This window comes from Glycine soja, chromosome 1, assembly GCF_004193775.1.
Source record: "Glycine soja cultivar W05 chromosome 1, ASM419377v2, whole genome shotgun sequence".
NCBI classification, from domain to species: Eukaryota; Viridiplantae; Streptophyta; class Magnoliopsida; order Fabales; family Fabaceae; genus Glycine; species Glycine soja.
Window position 1 is genome coordinate 56623340 of NC_041002.1, and position 19910 is coordinate 56643249.

General features: G+C 36.2%; 4 protein-coding genes and 1 pseudogene across 4 annotated transcripts; 2 read left to right on the plus strand and 3 right to left on the minus strand.

The window, feature by feature from the left end:
- Positions 1-13: 13 nt before the first annotated feature.
- Positions 14-6340, plus strand: LOC114367537 (DExH-box ATP-dependent RNA helicase DExH16, mitochondrial-like). Its single transcript, XM_028324737.1, has 16 exons — positions 14-269; positions 843-966; positions 1146-1267; positions 1366-1556; positions 1939-2079; positions 2274-2396; positions 2650-2727; positions 3110-3278; positions 4094-4206; positions 4356-4436; positions 4715-4780; positions 4941-5005; positions 5179-5224; positions 5309-5425; positions 5710-5801; positions 5877-6340. The coding sequence occupies exons 1-16, from the start codon at positions 215-217 to the stop codon at positions 5989-5991; spliced, it is 1698 nt and encodes a 565-aa protein (XP_028180538.1). The 5' UTR covers positions 14-214; the 3' UTR covers positions 5992-6340.
- Positions 6341-6576: 236 nt separating this feature from the next.
- Positions 6577-8492, minus strand: LOC114367545 (pentatricopeptide repeat-containing protein At3g22670, mitochondrial-like). The gene has a single exon (XM_028324747.1). The coding sequence runs from the start codon at positions 8391-8393 to the stop codon at positions 6717-6719; it is 1677 nt and encodes a 558-aa protein (XP_028180548.1). The 5' UTR covers positions 8394-8492; the 3' UTR covers positions 6577-6716.
- A 950-nt stretch (positions 8493-9442) lies between these two features.
- On the plus strand, positions 9443-11180 carry LOC114367556 (protein RDM1-like). The gene is made up of 3 exons (XM_028324757.1): positions 9443-9592; positions 9670-9810; positions 10531-11180. The coding sequence occupies exons 2-3, from the start codon at positions 9690-9692 to the stop codon at positions 10908-10910; spliced, it is 501 nt and encodes a 166-aa protein (XP_028180558.1). The 5' UTR covers positions 9443-9592; positions 9670-9689; the 3' UTR covers positions 10911-11180.
- Positions 11181-12105: 925 nt separating this feature from the next.
- Positions 12106-14373, minus strand: LOC114367568 (annotated as a pseudogene).
- A 569-nt stretch (positions 14374-14942) lies between these two features.
- Positions 14943-18923, minus strand: LOC114367579 (serine/threonine-protein kinase STY13-like). The gene is made up of 9 exons (XM_028324775.1): positions 18763-18923; positions 18442-18536; positions 18278-18306; positions 17554-17884; positions 16680-16801; positions 16214-16422; positions 15954-16128; positions 15549-15683; positions 14943-15444 (listed from the first exon to the last, which is right to left on the minus strand). Exons 4-9 carry the CDS (start codon positions 17867-17869, stop codon positions 15238-15240), a joined length of 1164 nt encoding a protein of 387 aa, XP_028180576.1. The 5' UTR covers positions 17870-17884; positions 18278-18306; positions 18442-18536; positions 18763-18923; the 3' UTR covers positions 14943-15237.
- Positions 18924-19910: the final 987 nt, after the last annotated feature.

The following is a 19910-nucleotide window of genomic DNA, read 5'->3' on the forward strand; positions in this document are numbered from 1 at the left end:
TCATTTTCTTTCCTGCACCAAACGGTGCCTTGGGTTCGGGTCTTGTTGAGAGGTTGAAGAGGCGGGAGTAAGGTTCGCAGGTTGTGTGGTCAAAGGAAGCAACGTTTTCGATCCATCCTCCGTTACCGCAATCGCACGTTCCCCACCTTTCTTCTCCTTTTCTTATTCTATCCACATTCACATTCACACTCTCTTCCCAACCCAATAACAAACAATGGCTTCTTTTCTTCTTCGCCGCAACCGCAACCTATTCGCTCGCTCTCTACTCGGTTCGCTCCCTCCACCTTCAAATCCTTATTACCATCTTTCTCATTTTGTTTTCGTTATTCTTTGTCTGCCTTTGTGCTTTTGCTCAAATTTTCACCATAAAAAAAACAGAGTTGTAATTAGGTATAGAGCATAATAACACATGGTTCAACGATCATCACATTTTTCATTTCCAGTTGGTTTTAATTAGATACGTTTTTCATTATTAAGAAGCATTGGCTGCATGACTGAACTGCCAACTAATGATTCAAGGAATAACTTACTTAATTCAGATGTGAGCAACCAAGTATTTTCCTATGAGGGGTTATAAGCTTGGTTTGTTGGTGAAGGGAGAAGGGATGGGTGGAGAGGTCGTGAGTTCGAATCCTTCCACAGACCCACTAACAAAAACTAACAACTAACATTGATGGATAAAAGAAAAAAAGTATTTTCCTATGATTTTTTCCCTTAAACTTGGAGCGATTAAAACACTAAAAGTATTCACATTGTCCATATGTTTGTTCTCGTTTGAATTCCAATATAGGGTTACTTTTGTTGTTTGTATGGTGTTGATGACCCATCTCGTCCCCATTCAGGAAATAAGGAGCCTTTTCGTCCATACTTTCAGTTAAAGTTTCGAAGTTTAGGTGGTGCTGCAAACAAGGTGCACCCATATAGCAGCTGCAATGGTCCCATCAGAAATGATTTTACTGATTTGACGTAAGCATACATGCCCCATATTTTATCAGTTTGAAAGTAAAGTTGTTTGCTTTTGTTCTCAAAAGCTGTTAAGCAAACCTTTATGTGATTATAAATCTTTATGACATGGTCATGACTTTGTAATTTTAGTTTACATATAATGGTTCTGAATCCTGATGCTTAACTGTTGGTTGTTTTAGTTGCCCTCATACATGGTATCCACAGGCCCGAAGGAAACATCGCAGGGTTATCCTGCATGTTGGTCCAACAAATAGTGGTAAAACACATCATGCTTTGAAGCAACTTGAGTCAAGTGCTTCTGGTAAGTTAGTTAATCCATCTTTTGCAACGGTAAAGGTAAACAATAGTGTGGGAGGATGAAAACTTAGTCAGCAGATTAAGTATTATTGTACTTTGCAGGTGTATATTGTGGTCCTTTAAGATTGTTGGCATGGGAGATAGCAAAACGGTTGAACAAGGCACAAGTTCCTTGTGATCTCATTACAGGTCAGGAAAGAGAGGAAGTTGACGGTGCCAATCATAAGGCTGTTACAGTTGAAATGGCTGATCTATCAGCTGATTATCAATGTGCTGTTATTGACGAAATTCAGGCAAGTAAAATTTTCGTTTGGAGATACCTTTTTCATATTATTTCTAAATAACTCCAAGAATTATTTGGTTTTATGTGAACTGACATAATAAATTTCACATTGAAAAAAGGGTAGAACTTTAGGTTCCACCTTACAGGTTTGGTTCATCATAATCTTGTAGTGTCAGATATTCAATTATAGTTGTATTACTAATTGAGAATTGGAGTAATTGTTTTATGACTGAAACATCTGCATTTGAGGAGGAATTGATGGCATTGTGGGCTTTGGTAGTTGTTATTCCATATCTAGTGATTCTATGAAAATAACTTGTAGGCTTTCCATGGTATGTTTGTTATTGTGACTTCTTTTCCCATCTAACAATTATCTTTATTTTTGCATCCAGATGATAGGGTGTACTACAAGGGGATATTCATTCACACGTGCTTTATTAGGAATTGCTGCTGATGAACTTCACCTTTGTGGTGATCCAGCTGCTGTGCCCCTTATTCAGGAGATATTGAAAATTACTGGTGACGAGATTGAGGTACCGAAACTTATGTCTTTTTGTTGAGTCTCTAAACAACATCAAGACCATTTTTGTGGGGATGGGAAGGGAGCATATACATTAGACCAATATTTTCATTAACAACTGCTGTCCTGGTCCTCTGCTTATTCATGGTATTTTCATTAAAATGTTTGGTTTCTCTCACAAAGTTTTCTTCTTCTTGTGTGCTGCAGGTTCAATTTTATGAGAGACTGTCACCTTTAGTCCCACTAAATGTTCCTCTTGGATCTTTCTCTAATGTAAGAAATGGTGATTGCATTGTAACCTTTTCACGTCAGGAGATATACAAATTGAAGGTGAGCTTCTTGTGTGTATATGCAATTTCCATGTTATTGTTATTGTTCCCTTTTTATTGTCTCGTTAAATAGTTCTGAAAAAAGAGGTCATCCATTTTGGTTAACATAAGAGAATGACACTTAGGATGATATTTTATCTCATCATAACAAATGAAAGCTTCTAATGTATTGTGAATTGTGCAAATTCAATTGCATGTGTATTAGTTTCTGCACTGCAAACTAACTAGTAAAAGTTGGTATTCATGTTTCTCAGAAAAGAATTGAGAAAGAAGGAAAGCATCTTTGTTCAGTGGTTTATGGATCACTGCCCCCAGAGACTCGAACAAGACAGGTGTGAGCTCCTATCTCTGTCCAAGTAGTGTTTGGTTTTCCATTTGAATTACACTTGTTTTGTGCTAATGTAATCTTTAGAACTTAACATTTATGGCTCGTACAAAAATTATGCCATTTGTTTTGTTCTTTTGTGATTTTTGTGTTTTCTCATTCATTGGCAGAAATGTTCTTGCTGACCATAACCGTTTTTATGTGATTTCAGTGTTATTTCGTGGTTCTGTTCTGAAATTCGTTCACTTCTTTTGTCTATAGTTTATAGGTTTACCTTAGTTTACTGCTATATTTATTGGAATATGTTGATAAATATTTCCCACTTCCTTTGTATTGCCCCTCCTCTACACCAAGAATTTGCTGAGTTTAAAGTTTCATTAGGACTGCAGGCAAGCATGTTCAATGATGCTAGTAGCGAGTTTGATGTTCTTGTGGCCAGTGATGCCATTGGAATGGGTCTTAATCTAAACATCTCTAGGATCATATTTTCAACCATGAAGAAGTTTGACGGTTTTGAGGTGCGGGATTTGAGTGTACCTGAGATCAAACAGATTGCAGGTAGCATGAAATTCGTATAAGTGGATTCGCCTTGTTCCTGAATTTGATTAAAGGATCATATCTGATATATCTTAACACTGATGTTTTATGTTGTATTAATTATTTTTGGTCAACAAAAATATATATTATTATGTTTAAGTAAGCATACAACTCAACTATTTTTGGAGATTCTGCAAATGTTACGTCAACTTTCAAGCAGTGTAGCATTGAGTATTAGCTTTTCACAGTTCTTGGTTTTTGCCACATAGTATGCAGCTGGAGCTATGTATTGAATTTAATAGCTTAGATAAGTAGACATCAAAGCATGATTATTATTTGTATTTTATCCTTGTTGGATGCTGAGTTTGCTGGATAATTCAGGGTAGGTACTTGCATTTAACATTGTGCATATAATAAAATAATATTTTGATTCTGATGCTTTTATGATACTTGTCAAATCTTCTAGGATACACCTAGGATATGTCAAGATTCTGTGGGACCTTCAAAAGATGTTTTTTTGGGGAAAATCCGTGTTACATTTTAACAATAATAATTAAACTTCTCCTTCAGACAGCAGGAATATCTCTATTAATGTCGTTGTTTTTGTGTTATTTTTGAGATATTAATTGATTCAATTTTAATGTTTATTACATTATTTAAGAATTGATTTGGAATTCACTTTGGATTCGAAAAACTTACTACTATCATCAAATGATTCAGTGTTCTAATAGATATTATTTTTTATTTTATGAATGCGTGGAGGCTTGGGCAAATATGTCCTGTCTATTTGAATAATATGTTGTTCTTGGTTGCATTGAATGCATTTATACTTGCAGGGAGAGCTGGTAGATATGGATCAAATTTTCCTGTAGGAGAAGTAACGTGCATGGATGAAGAGGATCTACTCTTGCTCCATTCATCTTTGAATTCTCCATCACCCATTTTAGAGGTAACCTAACACCTAACTACCCTACATTGAGTATGCAACCTAAATGAAACTGAAACATAGAAAGCTTCTAGTAGATATGCGCTGTTATCTGAACTTAGTTCACTTTATCTTTTATTGATGATTTGTGTATACTACTTATTCTGTTACAGCGTGCTGGCTTACTTCCTACCTTTGATCTGATGTATATGTATTCACGATTACACCCAAGAAATGGTTTCTATCAAATACTGGTAAATTATATCTGCCTGTTTCTGTTTGCATTATCTTCCATTCTGTTATGTGTCATCCATAGCACTCTCTAAATTGTTTTATTTTTCATTGTTGCCCATTACAAGTGCAAAAAAAGTCGTGTGATTGCTAGTTAGTGGGCAAGCATCTTATTCCACTCAACTGCATCTACCGAATTATTAAAGCTGAAAATCCTTAGGTGTCTTAACATTTAATGCATTATCTTATTATATCCCAAAACTAAATAATTATGCCTCTTTTTTTTCTTTAAATATTGCAGGCGCATTTTCTTGACCATGCGAAATTGTCTGAAAATTATTTCATTGTCAATTGTGAACAATTACTGGTATGTCTATTAATAGCTGCCTTGCCATCGAATTGCGACTATTTCATATCAATGATGTCTTGTTCGTCAGTTCTTAAATGCCTCAATTATTTTGTTATTATTTACTGGTTTCCCTTTTGTTTGGTGGGTGTTGTTTGTATATGTTGGTGCCTGGTACTAGAAAGTGGCTGCTGTTATTGATGAGCTTCCCCTTGGATTACATGAGAAATACCTTTTCTGTATCAGGTACTTTCTTATCTTTTCAGGAAATAACAAAATATCAGAATACAATATATGTCTCTAGGACAATTCTATGAATTGAAAACCTACTGGAATGAAAAAATTAGGGTGTCTGTATTTTATAATTTATATTAGTTAGCCTTTTCAGTTAATTTTTAACTGATCGATGTAATATTCAGCCCAGCTGACATGGATGATGAAATTTCATCTCAAGGCCTAACACAGGTAATTATCATATTGTTAAGAGTATGAAATATGTTGATGCTAGCTTGAATGGTTATAAATATGACATAACTTATGACAAACCAGTTTGCAGAGAATTATGCAAAGAAAGGCCTTGTCAGGCTTCGAGAAATATTTACACCAGGATCACTCAAAGTGCCCAAGACGCCAGCTGCTCTTAAGGAGTTGGAATCCATCCACAAGGTTTCTTTTGTTACATTTTCTTAATTCGCTTGAATGGTCCAGTGAGAGGGTGAAGGTTGTTGCCTTTATAACCTAATTGTCGGGTCAATCAATGGTTGTGGCCATGTGCAATGTCATGACTTAAATCATCATTTTAACAACCATGAGCGCTGTACTCTACTGTGTTGAGGGTATTTTTTGGTTTGTCCATTTGATGGAAAATGTTAATAAATCCATTTTTAACTGATCTTCAACCAGTTAACCTCTCAATTTTTTACGGTTTTTGGTTGGTGCTAAAACTGCAGGTCTTGGATCTGTACGTTTGGTTGAGCTTTCGGTTGGAAGAATCTTTCCCAGACCATGAGCTGGCCGTATCCCAAAAGGCCATTTGCAGCATGTGCGTGTTAGTTTTTATGTGGTTTACTGCTTTTATCCCTTAACTCTCTTTATATTTATCAATTTGAATTTATAGGTTGATTGAGGAATTCCTAGAAAGACTCGGGTGGCAAAAGCCAATGGCTAGAAGGTTGGCTTCTCATAAAATGTCAAGTCCCCTATTATCCCAACACATGAGGAAATGCCTTTAAGTGCATGTTTGGATACACATTTTCAAACAACCGATTATCATCCAGCCAGAAGCTACTATCAATTGATTCTGTCTCTTTCTTGAATTTGATGTGAAAATAACAAAGGAGGTGCGTTCGGAAGGTGTGTTAAAAAACACCGGAAGTTATTCCCTTCCCGTGCCAGTGCCACAATCCCGTGTTAAACATTACACAAATTTCAGTAACAAGATCAAATATGTTGTACATTTTTAGGTTATTTTTTTACCTTTTTCTACGTCTTAGTGGTTTTTTTTTTATCAGGATATGTTTATACACATTCGATAATGCTTCATCTAAATGGTTATTGATTATTTTATTATTTTTTTTCCCCGAACGTGTTTATGTTCTTTTTCAAGCTAGACTGGAAGCAAACCAAAATGCTTGTCAATCTCAACTCTCCTTGTAAGACACAAAACCCTGGAAATCACAAGTGTTCTAGAGACAAAAGTATATAATTAATATTATTTGAGTAACAAAAATTCATCCATTCTTCAAAATCCAAAATAATAATTGATAGGAATAAGACATCAAGACAAGAATCCAAAATAATAATTGATAGGAATAAGACATCAAGACGAAGTCGTAGAGGAGGTCCATTTTTTTTTTAACTTTTTATAAAACTGGTTGGGTTGAATCGGTTCAATCGAGATTGGTACCTAACTGACCGGGTCAATTGTATAATCAATTCAATAGTGAAACTGGATCGATTAGGTCACCGGATCCCGGTCGGACCGATCCAATAGGCCAGGCCGAATTGGATTCTGCGAAAAGCGGTCCATCCATTCCTCAACACGCACTTTCTCTTCTAACATGCTCTTGGACTCAAGCTCTCCAGCCAATTTCTTGAGCGTGCTGGGTTTCGGAGTGAATCCCCGCAAGACCATTTCCTCCAAAAACGAGTAAGCATCCTCAACTTTTCCACTTTTACGTAGAGCATTTACCAAAAGCGAGTAAGTTGCCAAATCAGGGCTTATATTGTTTTTGAACATGTGATCCAACAAAAACTTGAGCACCTTCATTCTCTTCTTTTTGCAGCACATCTTAAGCAACCGATGGTAAGTCCCAACATTCGGCTTGCACGACCCATCTTCCATTTCCTTAAGCAACCTAAGAGCAGTCTCTTCCCGCGAGTGAGCACAAGCAGTAGAAATCATACTGTTGTATGTCACCACATCTCTCACGACCCCCTGCTTAGGCATATCCTCAAACACATCACAAGCATCCTTTAACCTCCCAGCTTTGCCAAGAATAAATATCATGCTGCTATAAAATGGAGTGTCAGCCACACAGCCATCACTCTTCATTTTTTCATAAACCTCCAAAGCTTTACGCAGTTGCCCTGCTTTCCCCAGATGAAGCATCACACTAGTATAAGTCACAGCATTAGGGGGGCACCCATTTTCCCTCATCTCCTCCAAAACTTGATCAACCTTGCGGAAATCTCTCTCGTGGCCATACGCTTCAATGAAATTAGTGTACGAGAAAACATCAGGCTCAAACCCGTGTTCCTTCATGTCCTCCATGGCTTTCCTTGCATTGTCAAAGTCCCTCGCTCTGCACCAGCCATGCATCAAAACATTGAAAGAACGAGAACTCAAAGGTATCGAACCCTTAAACTCCAAAACAACCTTGTGGGCATGTTCAACACTGTCTCCTTTCACCAATGCATCAATGAGAACATTCAACGCTGCAGTGTCCTTCTTGACACCAAACTTCTCCATTCTGCGAAATGCTTCAATAGCATCTTCATGCTTGCGTGCCCTGGCAAGCCTCCTCATTACCTTGGTCATGGTTTCCAGTGTGACATACCCTTCGAGTCTTGCCATTTCCTCCACCAACTCCGACATGGAATCAAAGGATCTGCACTTTCCCAAGATGTCAACCATCAAGTTGTAGAGTTCGGGGGAATGCCGGTAACCTGTTAGAGATTTTGCCCATTTGAAAAAACCCAAAGCTGGGACCCAGTCGTTGCTGAATCTGTTGAGAACCTGCGAAACCAAACCGCTTGATGGCTGAAAACTAAGTCCATCGAGTGCTAAAGCGGCTAACTCGGGAGAAGGGTAGCGTTTTTGGAGAACTTTGGTTACTGCTTCGAGTTCGTCGAGGTTGTCTTGCTTGGGTGATTGCGTGAGGACTTTGGGCTTGGTAGTGAGCATGTGGGTGTCGACCCAGTGAGCGAGTGAAGGGATAACGAAGTTGTCGTCTGAGTCAGCGTCTGGAGGGGTCGGGGTGTCGGAGAACTTGAGCCACGGAGGGAGCTCCGGGGACTCCGCCATGGTGCAGAGAGGGTTGCCGTATAGGAAGCGGTGCGAGCCATTGGCGGCGGCGGTTCTAGGAGAGAGACGGTGAGTGAAGAGTTTTAGGAATCGGAACTTGGACGGCATTTTTGGGGGGCTACGTTCAATACGGAAACGGACGGTTTCATTTCTGTTCTTTAGGAAGGAAGAAAAAAAAAAGTTATGCACTCGCAACTGTGTATGATAAGTTTGTTGCTGTCTCTATAAGTGTTAATATTCTAAACATCATTTCTATTTTTATTTTATTGTAAATTTTTATATATGATAAATTCATTTATTTTTATAATAATTATTTTAAAAGTTAAAATTACACTTATGTTTAAATGGACTAATAAAGTAATTTTTTTACTACAGAGGATGTCTATTAAACTCAAATCCTTCTTTGTCTCATATGGGATCAAAATACCACAATTTAAATAAATTTTAAACAATGATTAACTAAGTATTCATTCTTACTTCAAAAATGTCTGTTAACTCACATATATTAACTGACTCAAATGGAGGATCAAAATACCACAACTTAAATAAATTAAAGTGATGTAGATTAAATAGTGTTTGGCTGACATTCTCTCTTTTTAAGAAGAAGAAAATTTTATAAAATATTGGATAAATACTACCTAAATTAATAAACTTTATCACATAAATTATTGAGCCACTTTGCCATATTTGAATCTTTTTAGAATATAAATACAACGATTTTTTCCTAATCGACCTGACGCAACTTTAATACAATGAGGATGATTTGATTTGTGTTGTCGTTTAAAAAGAATCTGACTTTAACTTATTACTTGTCACTAAAATCAAATTTAAATTTTTTGACTTACAAAATGAAATTTCTCTTTTTAATTATATTTTTTTATTTATAAAATTTGAATTAAAATCCTATTTATAAAGATTAAATTATTTTTATTCAGATCAACTTTTGAGTGATAATAACAATGATGCCTTTAAAGTTATCTTATGTTTGATAGAGAGGAAAAAAAGAAAATTTTAAAATTTAAATGGAGAAAAGTTTAAAAAAAATTATTGCTTATTAAAGTCAAATTCTTTGTAATTTTTTTTTCTTCAACCAAACAAAACAAAATTGTTACTCTTATTTTATTTTTTTTTCTTTTGAAATTTGTTTACTTTGGCTTAAACTCCTTCCAAACGGACATTTAAGTGAGAATAGTACTAGAGTAGTGGTGTTCGTAAACGCAGGGGAATCGAGTGCGTGAGGGTTTGCAGTGTGCAGTGTGCAGTGTGCAGTGCACTTGGATGCATCAATAACCCCCGATTCAATTTGGGTGCTTGCTTCCCCCACTTCACTTGTAGGGTTTTTGTTTCATTCAATTTAATTAATTAATATTCATCTGTTGAGCAGGACCAAGATCCTGGTTCGCGATGAAGAGGTCATTTCCATGGGAAAATCAAATTGATGTCTCTTCTTCTTCTTCTTCTCCAAACTCCCTTCGTCCCAACCCCCTAACTATCCCTAACTCCCCCATAGATACCAAGTCCCAAGGTATATTCACTTTAATTACTTATTTATAAATCTTATGCGAATTGAATTATTAATCTTCCGCTATGTATTGCCTTGCCCTATAGGGATAGATAGATAGATCAATATTCTAGAATCTAAGATTAATGATTGATGACACAAATGTATCTGTATGGATGGTTTTGTGGTTCTGTTTTATGGCTTCTTATTGCATTTTTTTTCCATTCTCAGATCAGTGTAATCAGAGGCATGATTTTAAATGGTTAAATGGTCACAATGTTGAACTCTATCTGTGATTTGTAGTTCTGTTTTAAAGCATATTGTTTCGTTCTTATTCAATGTTAATTGTTAGTGACAGGTCAATTTTGTTTTATAATGTCAATAACATGTATGATGTATTTAACTTTGAATAAGAGAATCCTTTTTTTTTGTCACCTTGTTTTGCTCAAAATATTTATTTTGACAGTTGCTTTTAAGCATATCAGCTAAGAAAACACTGTTTGAATTTTTATTTTTATTTTTATTTCGAGTTACATTGGAAATGGGATACCTTTGCCTCATTCTCTTTCAGGATCCTTAGCTTGTAACTCATTGCTGTTATCATTTGGATAAACTTCTTATTAATACTGTGGCCTGAACTCGTTTGTACTTTGGTTTGTAGATAGCTTGTATGTGTCTTCCTTAATCTTGTGTGCTTGCTATTCTTATGCATGCACTTACTTTAAGGGTCATGCTTGCACGCAGATGCACTCATCAGGCGGGCAGAAATGTATCAGGATTACATGAAGCAGATCCCAATCCCAAATCATCGAGGCACTATGATCCCATTTACCTCATGGATGGGATTAGGCAGATCCATGAAGCAGATATACGGACAGCCTCTGCATTACCTCACCAATATTCTCCTCAAGCAATGGGATCAGTTGAGAATTGGCAGTGAGGATGAATACAAGCCCTTGGACAACATAGTTCATCCACACAAAGCTGAGGCCACCATCTGGCTCATTGAAGAAATCCATCGGCAAACATCATCGCATTTTCATCTTGCTAGTCTGTGGAAGGTGGACCCAATGTACAATGGTTTTGTTGATTCCATTTTCCCAACATTAGAGCATACATCATGAAAATGAAGCCATTTAGTTTTGAGGCTTTGTGCTGTATCCTGCAAATAGTTTCGGTTATGTTGTCCTTTTCGTAAAGCAAAAATGGAACGACTTCCTTGATACTTCCCTTACTTTTTTCCTGGTTTTGGCTATTTTCCGCTTTATACATGGCTGCATCTCAGTATGTCTACTCATCTCCTGGAGGCCAGGACTCGTGATATTTAAGTCACCGCAAACCCTCGTTTACACATTTTTCAATAGCGTTTAACAAAGGAAATCCATACTTCCTTGCATGCAGAATTTAAAACAAACAGATAGATGTATGTGTTTTGATTAGAATCTGTAAACTTTATTTGTAAAATTGATTTTAGTAAAAGAAGCGAGTGGTTGAATTTATTTGTGTTTGGACTCATTTATTTGAGTAATAATTTTATCATAATGAATGTTGTTTGAATACTGTTAATCAAAATTATTTATAGATGTGTAGTTATTTAAAAAAAAAGATGATTTTTCTCATTTAATATTATTAAGTTAAAAGTATAATTTTGTCAACACATTTTATTCAACGGAAAGTTGACAAAATGTTGCTTACGGCGGAGACTTAAATCAAATTTGATGCCACTTTTTTTTTTGGCTTGAAAATTACCAGTCCGTACGCATAATGTTCAAGGCAAAATACATCTTGTAAGCGGGAATTTGACTTCTATAACGTGGTGACCTTCGCTTGATGCTAGCGCTTTTGGGATATCTATTAAGTATTTGATCTGAGGTGACCTAAAAGATATAGTCACTTGAATTGAGGTGATATCTAATACTCTAACGTTGGCCAAGTGTGGCTAAGCATGGTAGATGAGATAATGATACTTAGAAGAATGCCTTGGTGTATTTGCTTCGTCGCTATGTCAGACAAGTTAATAGTAACTTTGTGACTTTGGGGAGTCATGCCCTTAGGATTGTTTGGTTTCCTTCCCTTTTCGTGTAATTTATTGCTCTACTTTTTACACATTTTCTTTTTCAATAGGGTTGAACAAATCAACATTTCCTTCTTGCACAATTTATAACAAAAATGAAGTCCTTTGATTTCAGCCGATGATTTTGGAGTACCTGTCTTCCGAGTGATTCCAGTATTGTTTGGTGTCTTACCCTTCTGTTTGTTTTAAGAAAAAAAATAGAAGCCCAATAGTAGATGTTAACTTGAATTGCCAAGAGTAAAGTTGATTTGTAAACCAGAGGTAAGAAGTTCCCTCCTAAATACTAATAAATCTATTACCAATAATCTCTACAAGCACAGAACCCTTCCTTGAAAAAATGATACCTTTTATTGTCTCTAACTGTAATTTCCCTATCGTATAGTTTTGACACTAATTTTGCAAATGAATGACAATCAGAACACATTCGAAGATTTTTTACTACCCGTATGGGTATACCTTGATCAGTAGTGATTAATCCATAAGCCATGGCTAGTTTCGCACTATGTCTTCTGAGCATATGCTCTTTCTCCTGCTCATCAACATCGAGTAAGACATTGGTTCTATCAGAAACATACCCTGCCTCGCTTAGCCTGCAGTTTATTTCCTCAAGCATTAATCCAATCTGGGTGTTCTCTGTGTGTGATTCATCACCTGAGGTGAACTCGTGAATCAAACCGTGAACCTCTATTGAGCTTGATCCAGGAACTTTCTGGACCCCTTTCTTCTTCATTTGCAACCTTACTCTTGCTACATCAGTCCATTTTCCAGCTGATGCATATATGTTAGATAACAGCACATGAATCCCAACTCTTTCAGGGGCCAATTGTGTTAACTTTGCAGCTGCATAATGTGCCAATTCAACATTTTTGTAAGCTGCTAGCAGAGATCCCCACACAACATCATTAGGTTCTATTGGCATAGTTTGTATGAGATCAACAGCTTCTTCCAGCAGCCCAGCTCGACTCATCAAATCAACCATACATCCATAGTGGACAATCTGAGGATGTACTCCGTGGCTTTTTTCCATTGACCAAAAAAGTTCCCTCCCTTGGTCCACAGAGCCCCCATGGCTACATGCTGTCAATAGTGCCACAAAAACAACATCATCTGGTTTCACCTTTTGTTCAAGCATCTCATTAAAAAGCTCAATAGCCCCTTCTGTATTTCCCTCCATTGCCAAAGCTCCGACGGCAGCAGTCCAGGCAGACACGTCCCGTTTTTTCATTCTTTTGAAAACATGCATAGCACTTGAGGGATCACCACATCTTGAAAACATATCAACCAAAGCTGTGCCAAGCTGCAAGTCCAAGTGAATGTCATTTTTCTCAATGTAAGTACATACCCACTTGGCAAGATCAAGAGCTCCTAAATATCCACAGGCAGAAGCAATGCCCACCATTGTCACTCTATCTCCTTGAATCCCCTGGTTGTGCATCTCTCTGAATAGCTTAATTGCTTCCTCAAACATGCTCACTTGAACCAATGCACCGATCATAGTGTTCCAAGATACAAGATCCCTCTCAAGCATCTCATCAAAGACTCTCCAAGCTAATTCCATGTCACCATCTCTAACCAAACCTGCAATTAACGAATTCCAAGTCACCACCGTCTTGTTTGGCATATGCTCAAAAACTTTGCAAGCTGCTTCTCTTTTGCCACATTTCATGTACAAGTCAATGATCGCATTGGAAATGTTATCCCAACCTTCAAGTCCATTCTGTAAGACATAAGTATGGGATGACTCCCCAACAGAAAGATCATCTAACTGTGCACAAGCTGCAATAGTAGATAACATGGTCACCTTATCCGGTCGTGGTCCTTTTTGCAGCATTTCATCCAATATTACTAGCACATCACCAGCCCACCCATCTTGCACATAGTTTGACATGATAGTATTGTACATAACCAAATTCTTATCAGTACATTCATCAAAAATCCACCTTGCAGCACATATATCCCCACATTTCATGTACATATCAACCAGTGCATTCACCATGAGTGTGTTAAGTTCCACACCCAACTCACTGATATAAGCTCACACTTTCTTACCCAATTCAAGATCTTTCAACTTGGCAAAAGCAGATATAACGCAGATCATGGTAGCCGGATTGGGTTCAACACCAGCCTCAACCATTTGAAAGAAAAGAGAAACAGCCTCCCAGCATAACCATTGATCAAACTAGTCCAAGACGCAACATTTCTCTCAAGCATTCCTTCAAACATCTTTCGTCCCAAGTCAACTCTCCCGCACTCCTCATAGAAATGTATCAAAGAGTTGCTGACAAAGATATCTCCCTCCAAACCCATCTTAACAACCGCCCCATGAACTTGAACACCCTCAGGAAGTGCCATAATCTTAGACATCACATCTCCTGTTGTATATGTTTGTATAAACTGTTTTTTATTTGAAAAAATATTTTTTACTTTTTCAAGAAGCAAATTATATCGGTTATTTAATTATTTTTTAAAAAACGAAAACACTTTTAAAAAAAACATATTATTAACGTTTAAACAAACTGGCCTATAACTCCATAGTTATTGTTTAATGGCCAAAATAAACATAAAATTAAAAATCTTACAGCTTGACATTAAGAAAAATATTAACAAAGTACTGCTATCATTTCCATAAACTAATTACTAAATTTACGTGCCCATTATTTTTGGTTCATATTATGCCAAGTACAGTGCGGGTTATCTCGATCGGTTTTCAATTCAATCATTCTGGGTTTTTCTAAATACAAACAGTTTTTTTTAAAAAAAAAAATTACTTGATATTTGGCTAAGTATGTTGAAGGAGAGACTATTTTTACCTCTTCACCCCTCTTTTCCTTATTCCTTTGTGGCCAATGGTATTATAGACTCCAAGCATGTTTTATCTTTATCTTATTTATTAAAAACTTCTCAAAATTTTATTAAAAAATTGAGATACCATGTCTAGAGACAGATTAGAAATACCATATCCTATTCGGACTTCAATTCAGTTTAAGTTGCTCACCGAAGCAGGGACAAACAACCAAAGTAAACTCAGTACTCAAAATAATACTATTACTCTAGTTAGCCAGCCAGGCACAAGTAGTAGTAGTTAGTATTAGGGGAAACTTTGATTAGAGATTATAATTAATAACCCATTTTCATGCTCAAAAGAAACCAGTTTTCAGTACTAGATACAATATGTAAGAAGCAATGAAATCGCTCCTTTAGCCAAAAATTTAAAAAATAAAATACAATTCCCTTCCTTTGTTTTCACAATATTCTGGCCATAAGGAAAGGAAATTGAGCTGTGAACTGGCAAAACCATAAAATATCAATTGCCAGTTGCAGTGCTTGATATAATCTCTTGAACACGCAACAAAATGATGTTATGTTGGGTTCACGGATTAGGGACCACGGGTTGGGGCAAAACAAAAGCAACCTGAACTCTGATCTTCAGGTATCATACCACCACCTTTGCTAGTATCAAGTGCTTCCAGCATCCTCACCACCTCTTCCATTTCTGGACGCTTGTTTGGATTTGCATCCCAGCATTTCCGCATGATATTTGCCAAGGCGCTTGGACAACATCTCGGAATATCTGGTCGTAAATTCTGTGCAAGAACACAAAATTCATGTATGTATCATGGGCAACATATAGGCAAACATGATATGGAAGTGTGTTTCCATATATGAATAGTTTGTCGCGTGAACTGACCTGGCGAACAACTGCAGATGACACGTCAGCAAAGCTTAGATCTGGATAAGGCATATCACAGCAATAAATTTCCCACAAGCAAATGCCAAAGCTATAGACATCACATCTCCTGTTGTAAGGTTTTCCATCCAGAACCTACATGTGGCGTGATCTTAAGATTAAAGTTAATAACTGGAAGTGACTGTTTCAGAACAACCCTGAATGTATGCACACAAATAGTAATAGAAATAGCACCATAAGCCACTAGAATTGGGCTAGTGCTGAGGGGTTTACATAATTTTTATGAGGTCACAGGTCCAAACCTTTGTATTCCCATTATACCAAAGTAACTTGAAAGGTTGCAAGTTGTATTTGAAATAATAAAGGACTAATAGAATAGGGAGGCGATCCCATGGAAACACTTACCTCTGGAGCCATATATCCTAGGGTTCCAGTTTCACCAGTCATGTCACTTGGATTCATAGCTTCAACCCGAGCAACTCCAAAATCAGCTATTTTTAGATTCCGACTAGTATCTAGTAACATATTCTCTGTCTTAACGTCTCGGTGAACAATCTTCTTTGAATGTAGATAATTAAGACTGCACATATTGGGGAAAACAAATTATTTATATTAGTAGAAGATATGCAGTTGGTAATTGTAGAGATGTTAAAAATGGGACATACCCCCTAGCAAGGTCCAAAGCCAGCTGAATCACAATCTTATAAGCAAGTTTCCTCCTCCTACTTTTAAACAAATATTGCTTTAGTGTCCCACCAGAGACAAACTCAACAATAACACAGCATGCCCTAGAAGGAAGGGACTCTTCGTCGGCATTCATAGGGTTTTTTGGCGGAATCTTAAGATTTGAAGTACCCATTGAAGCTCCAACAAACTGTTGCAAAAATGAATGCAAAACAATAACTAATCTGAAAAAGTTATTCATCTAATCAAAATTGCTGTGCAGAACTATGAACTTAATTTATATTTCCTTTTAAACAGATAACGAGAACAGAAATCTAAGCATGCAAAAATGATATAACTAACAGTGGTGTGCTATCAGTAACAGCCACTTCTTTCTTCAACTTTGTTAAAATATGAAGTAGCAGTCATTAATTTAAATAAATGGGATTGAGGATTATGAGTTTTTACTTTTGTCACATTTGGATGGTCAAGTTTTTGCCAGACAGCAACCTCCTGCCTAAAAGATGCCCGCAAAGCAGCAGTTTCAGCAGCAGTAGCTACACCATCCTCACCCCAGTCCAACACTTTCACTATAAAATTCAAGATGACAATACAAAAGTTATAGAAATTATTTCTCGTTCTGTCCTACTCTCACAGACCAAAAAAGATAATAGAATTAGTACACTGCTATATTCCCCATACCATAAATTTATTATAAACATTAATAAAGATGCAGTTTGACATAAAGTGAATATGAGGAGTAAATATTTAAGTTTGATAAGATCTAAGGAAATCCACTACTTCTAAAAATTCTATAAGCTTTAGTTTTGACACATCCACTAGTTTCATATTTTCAGCCAACCAGCAAGGGGGCTTTAAAACACATCTTTCGACATTTAACTTCTTGCTAAAAAACTGGATGTGTCAATAGACCACCATATAATGACATGGAGAAAAAAATTGCCAAAACATACCTTGTTCTAAGAACAATTGTAACTCAAATCATAACAGAAGGACATCACATAACATTGGTCATTTTTATTCAACACTAAGCTGAAGCTATGCTCTCGCACACACAACATCCTCAAACTCAGGCAAAGATGTAAATAATAATATTATAGCAAAGCCTATATGATCGATTTAAGAAAAATTTTAAAATCCAGATTCACAGGGTATGAGGAAACCAGCCAATTTTGTCAGAAACTAGAACCGATGCAGAACATTTCAGTATTTAATGATACTGAATGGCATATTCAATCTCTATTCACTCACTTTATAAGATAAATAAAATCAAACAGAATAAAAGTGAAGAACACAACATATCTAAATGAAGTGTAAATACCTGCAACGTCTTGGGTATCATATGTACCCCTGTATACAGTACCATATGCCCCATGAGCCACAACATATCGCAGATCCAATTTGGCCAAATCAATCTCCCACTCTTCTCTAGGCCGTTTAGTCTCAATGCTCCTCGACCAAACCCTGCTCAAGTGCTTTTCCAGCTGTGCATCCAAACTCTTGAGATCAATCTTATCAGCTCTGAAAATCATATCCTTACTGCTCACGTTTCCAGCACCTTTCATCTTTGAATTCAGAGCCCCTTCTGCTTCCACTCCCATCTTTGGTGTCCTAACACCCTCGCCTTCCGAATCCATCTTCAGCACTCACAACTTCAAATTCCAAAACCAATTTTTTGTACAACCCCAACGATGTTAAAACAATTATATAAGCAGCAAGAAAATTCTAATTAGCAAAAAAAAATTTGAAATTTAATAAATATTGAAACTGATAGGAGCACGGAGCACCCTCAAAAGAGCGTGCCTTCTTCTCTACATTATATCATGTCTACGAAATTGACTTTCCGTGATTCAAACTCAGAATTTTCTCTCGCCAAACATTTGTTTTATTGACTATGTTCCCTTGAGAAAATAGTACAGGAATAAAGAAAAGTATAGCTATCAGAAAACGACCCAATTCACACTATTCGACGACCAAGACCAACGAACCAGAAAAAATAAAAAAAATTATGGTGAAAAAAAAGAGGTATCCGGCAAAGCACAAACCTTGATAGCAGCAACCACGAAACGGCCAGCTGAAGCATCAAACGAAACAAGCAAAAACAGATTAAGAATTACGCTAAATTAGAGAAAAGCCACAGACGGAAAAATTGACCTTTTTTATGGCCCCCAAAAAAAAAGGGGGTCGGTGTGTGTGTGTGTGTGGATACCTTTTTAGCTTTTCTAAGAATCAAAGGCTTTTGGCTTTTGATGCAATGAGCATTGCGGAGGTTGTCATCACCAACTCTGAGATGCCAACAGGAACCTGATCCCAACAATTCATCGCTCAAATTTTTGGTAAAGGAGCGATTTTGAAGGGTAAAGCCACAAAAAAACAAAACGAAACCAGCAAATAAACAACCCCAAAAATAAAAAACAGCTATGAGGGTCGCAGAAAGAAGCGTGGGTGTTCCCTAAAATGTGGTGGAGGAGAGAGAAGGAGAGAATGTTTCAAAATAGGAGGAAGAACGGGAGGCAACTACATGGATTACCTTGTTTGTTTGAGTTGTTTTCTTTCTGGTATGTGAATATGAATGTATGTGTCCTAAGATCTTTGATATATTAAAATGTCTGTTGACGACAACAAGTCCTTTTTTTTTCTGATTCTTATTATTCGGTTAGAAAGGACAGCTTGATTCCTAATCTTCGAATACTTGCGGTGGTTCTTATAAATCTCGCGGCATCCGAGTGTACCAAAACAACTAAACAAGGACAAATATATGGTACATTGTTTTGATTACAATGACAAAATTGTCGGTCACAAATCATTTCTGTCGTTTTACTTATTAGGGATCAAGTTTATTATTACTACAAGAAAATAAATGGGATTGGATCTGTTTCAAAAATAAAAAATGGGATTGGATTATTGGAGCACATATTATGGAGAGAAAAGAGGAGGAAAATAGTTATAAGGAGAGTTCCTACCGTGCACCCAATAATTTGGGAGATTTTAAATAATTAATTTTTTAACCAATCAAATAATTTGTTATTTTTTTAAATTAATCCTTAACTATTATTTTCTAAAATTTTACTTTTTAAAATTAGAAAAATAATTAAAAATAATTTTAGAAATTTGAATCCTAATTTTTTTTAGTTACTTTTAACATTTTTATAATACATGTGCTTGAAAAATAATAATAAGAAATTTTTATACCTGAAATCCCAAAAGATTTTTTTATAAAAAGTGTTCAAAGTAACTAAAAAGATTTTAGGGCTCAAACTCCTAAAGTTATCTCTAATCATATTTTTTAATTTAAAAAATTACAATTTTAAAATTTCAAAAAATAATAACTTAGCGAAGTAATAGTAGTGATAGAGTATTTTTATTTAGGTTTGGCGTTATTGGAGAATAACAATTTAATGTTGTTAGAGGTGGGGATTTTTCGATTAAGGAACAACACATTAAATGAAAATACGTAGAATCTTAAATACATAAAAAATAACCCAAATCGACTTATATTTTTGTCTAACCTTTATTAACTTGCTAACTTGGTTGTAAAATAGAGAGTTTATAGAGTTTGCATACTCAAAGTCTACTAAAAAAAATTGCATTTGACTCAACTTGTAACAAGTAAGTAAACTCATAAACTTATATCAGTTAAGTTGAGAGTTTGATTGAAAAATAAAAAGTCAACTTCAT

Bases quoted from the DNA above. Each gene is read 5' to 3' on its own strand.
- LOC114367537 (XM_028324737.1), top strand. From the start codon at position 215: ATGGCTTCTTTTCTTCTTCGCCGCAACCGCAACCTATTCGCTCGCTCT. The intron at 2,080-2,273 runs GTACCGAAACTT...TGTGTGCTGCAG, and splicing joins TTACTGGTGACGAGATTGAG to GTTCAATTTTATGAGAGACT. The intron at 2,397-2,649 runs GTGAGCTTCTTG...CATGTTTCTCAG, and splicing joins AGGAGATATACAAATTGAAG to AAAAGAATTGAGAAAGAAGG.
- LOC114367545 (XM_028324747.1), bottom strand. From the start codon at position 8,393: ATGCCGTCCAAGTTCCGATTCCTAAAACTCTTCACTCACCGTCTCTCT.
- LOC114367556 (XM_028324757.1), top strand. From the start codon at position 9,690: ATGAAGAGGTCATTTCCATGGGAAAATCAAATTGATGTCTCTTCTTCT. The intron at 9,811-10,530 runs GTATATTCACTT...GCTTGCACGCAG, and splicing joins CATAGATACCAAGTCCCAAG to ATGCACTCATCAGGCGGGCA.
- LOC114367579 (XM_028324775.1), bottom strand. From the start codon at position 17,869: ATGGATTCGGAAGGCGAGGGTGTTAGGACACCAAAGATGGGAGTGGAA. The intron at 16,802-17,553 runs GTATTTACACTT...TGAATTTTATAG, and splicing joins TGATACCCAAGACGTTGCAG to TGAAAGTGTTGGACTGGGGT. The intron at 16,423-16,679 runs GTAAAAACTCAT...TTTTTGCAACAG, and splicing joins ACCATCCAAATGTGACAAAA to TTTGTTGGAGCTTCAATGGG.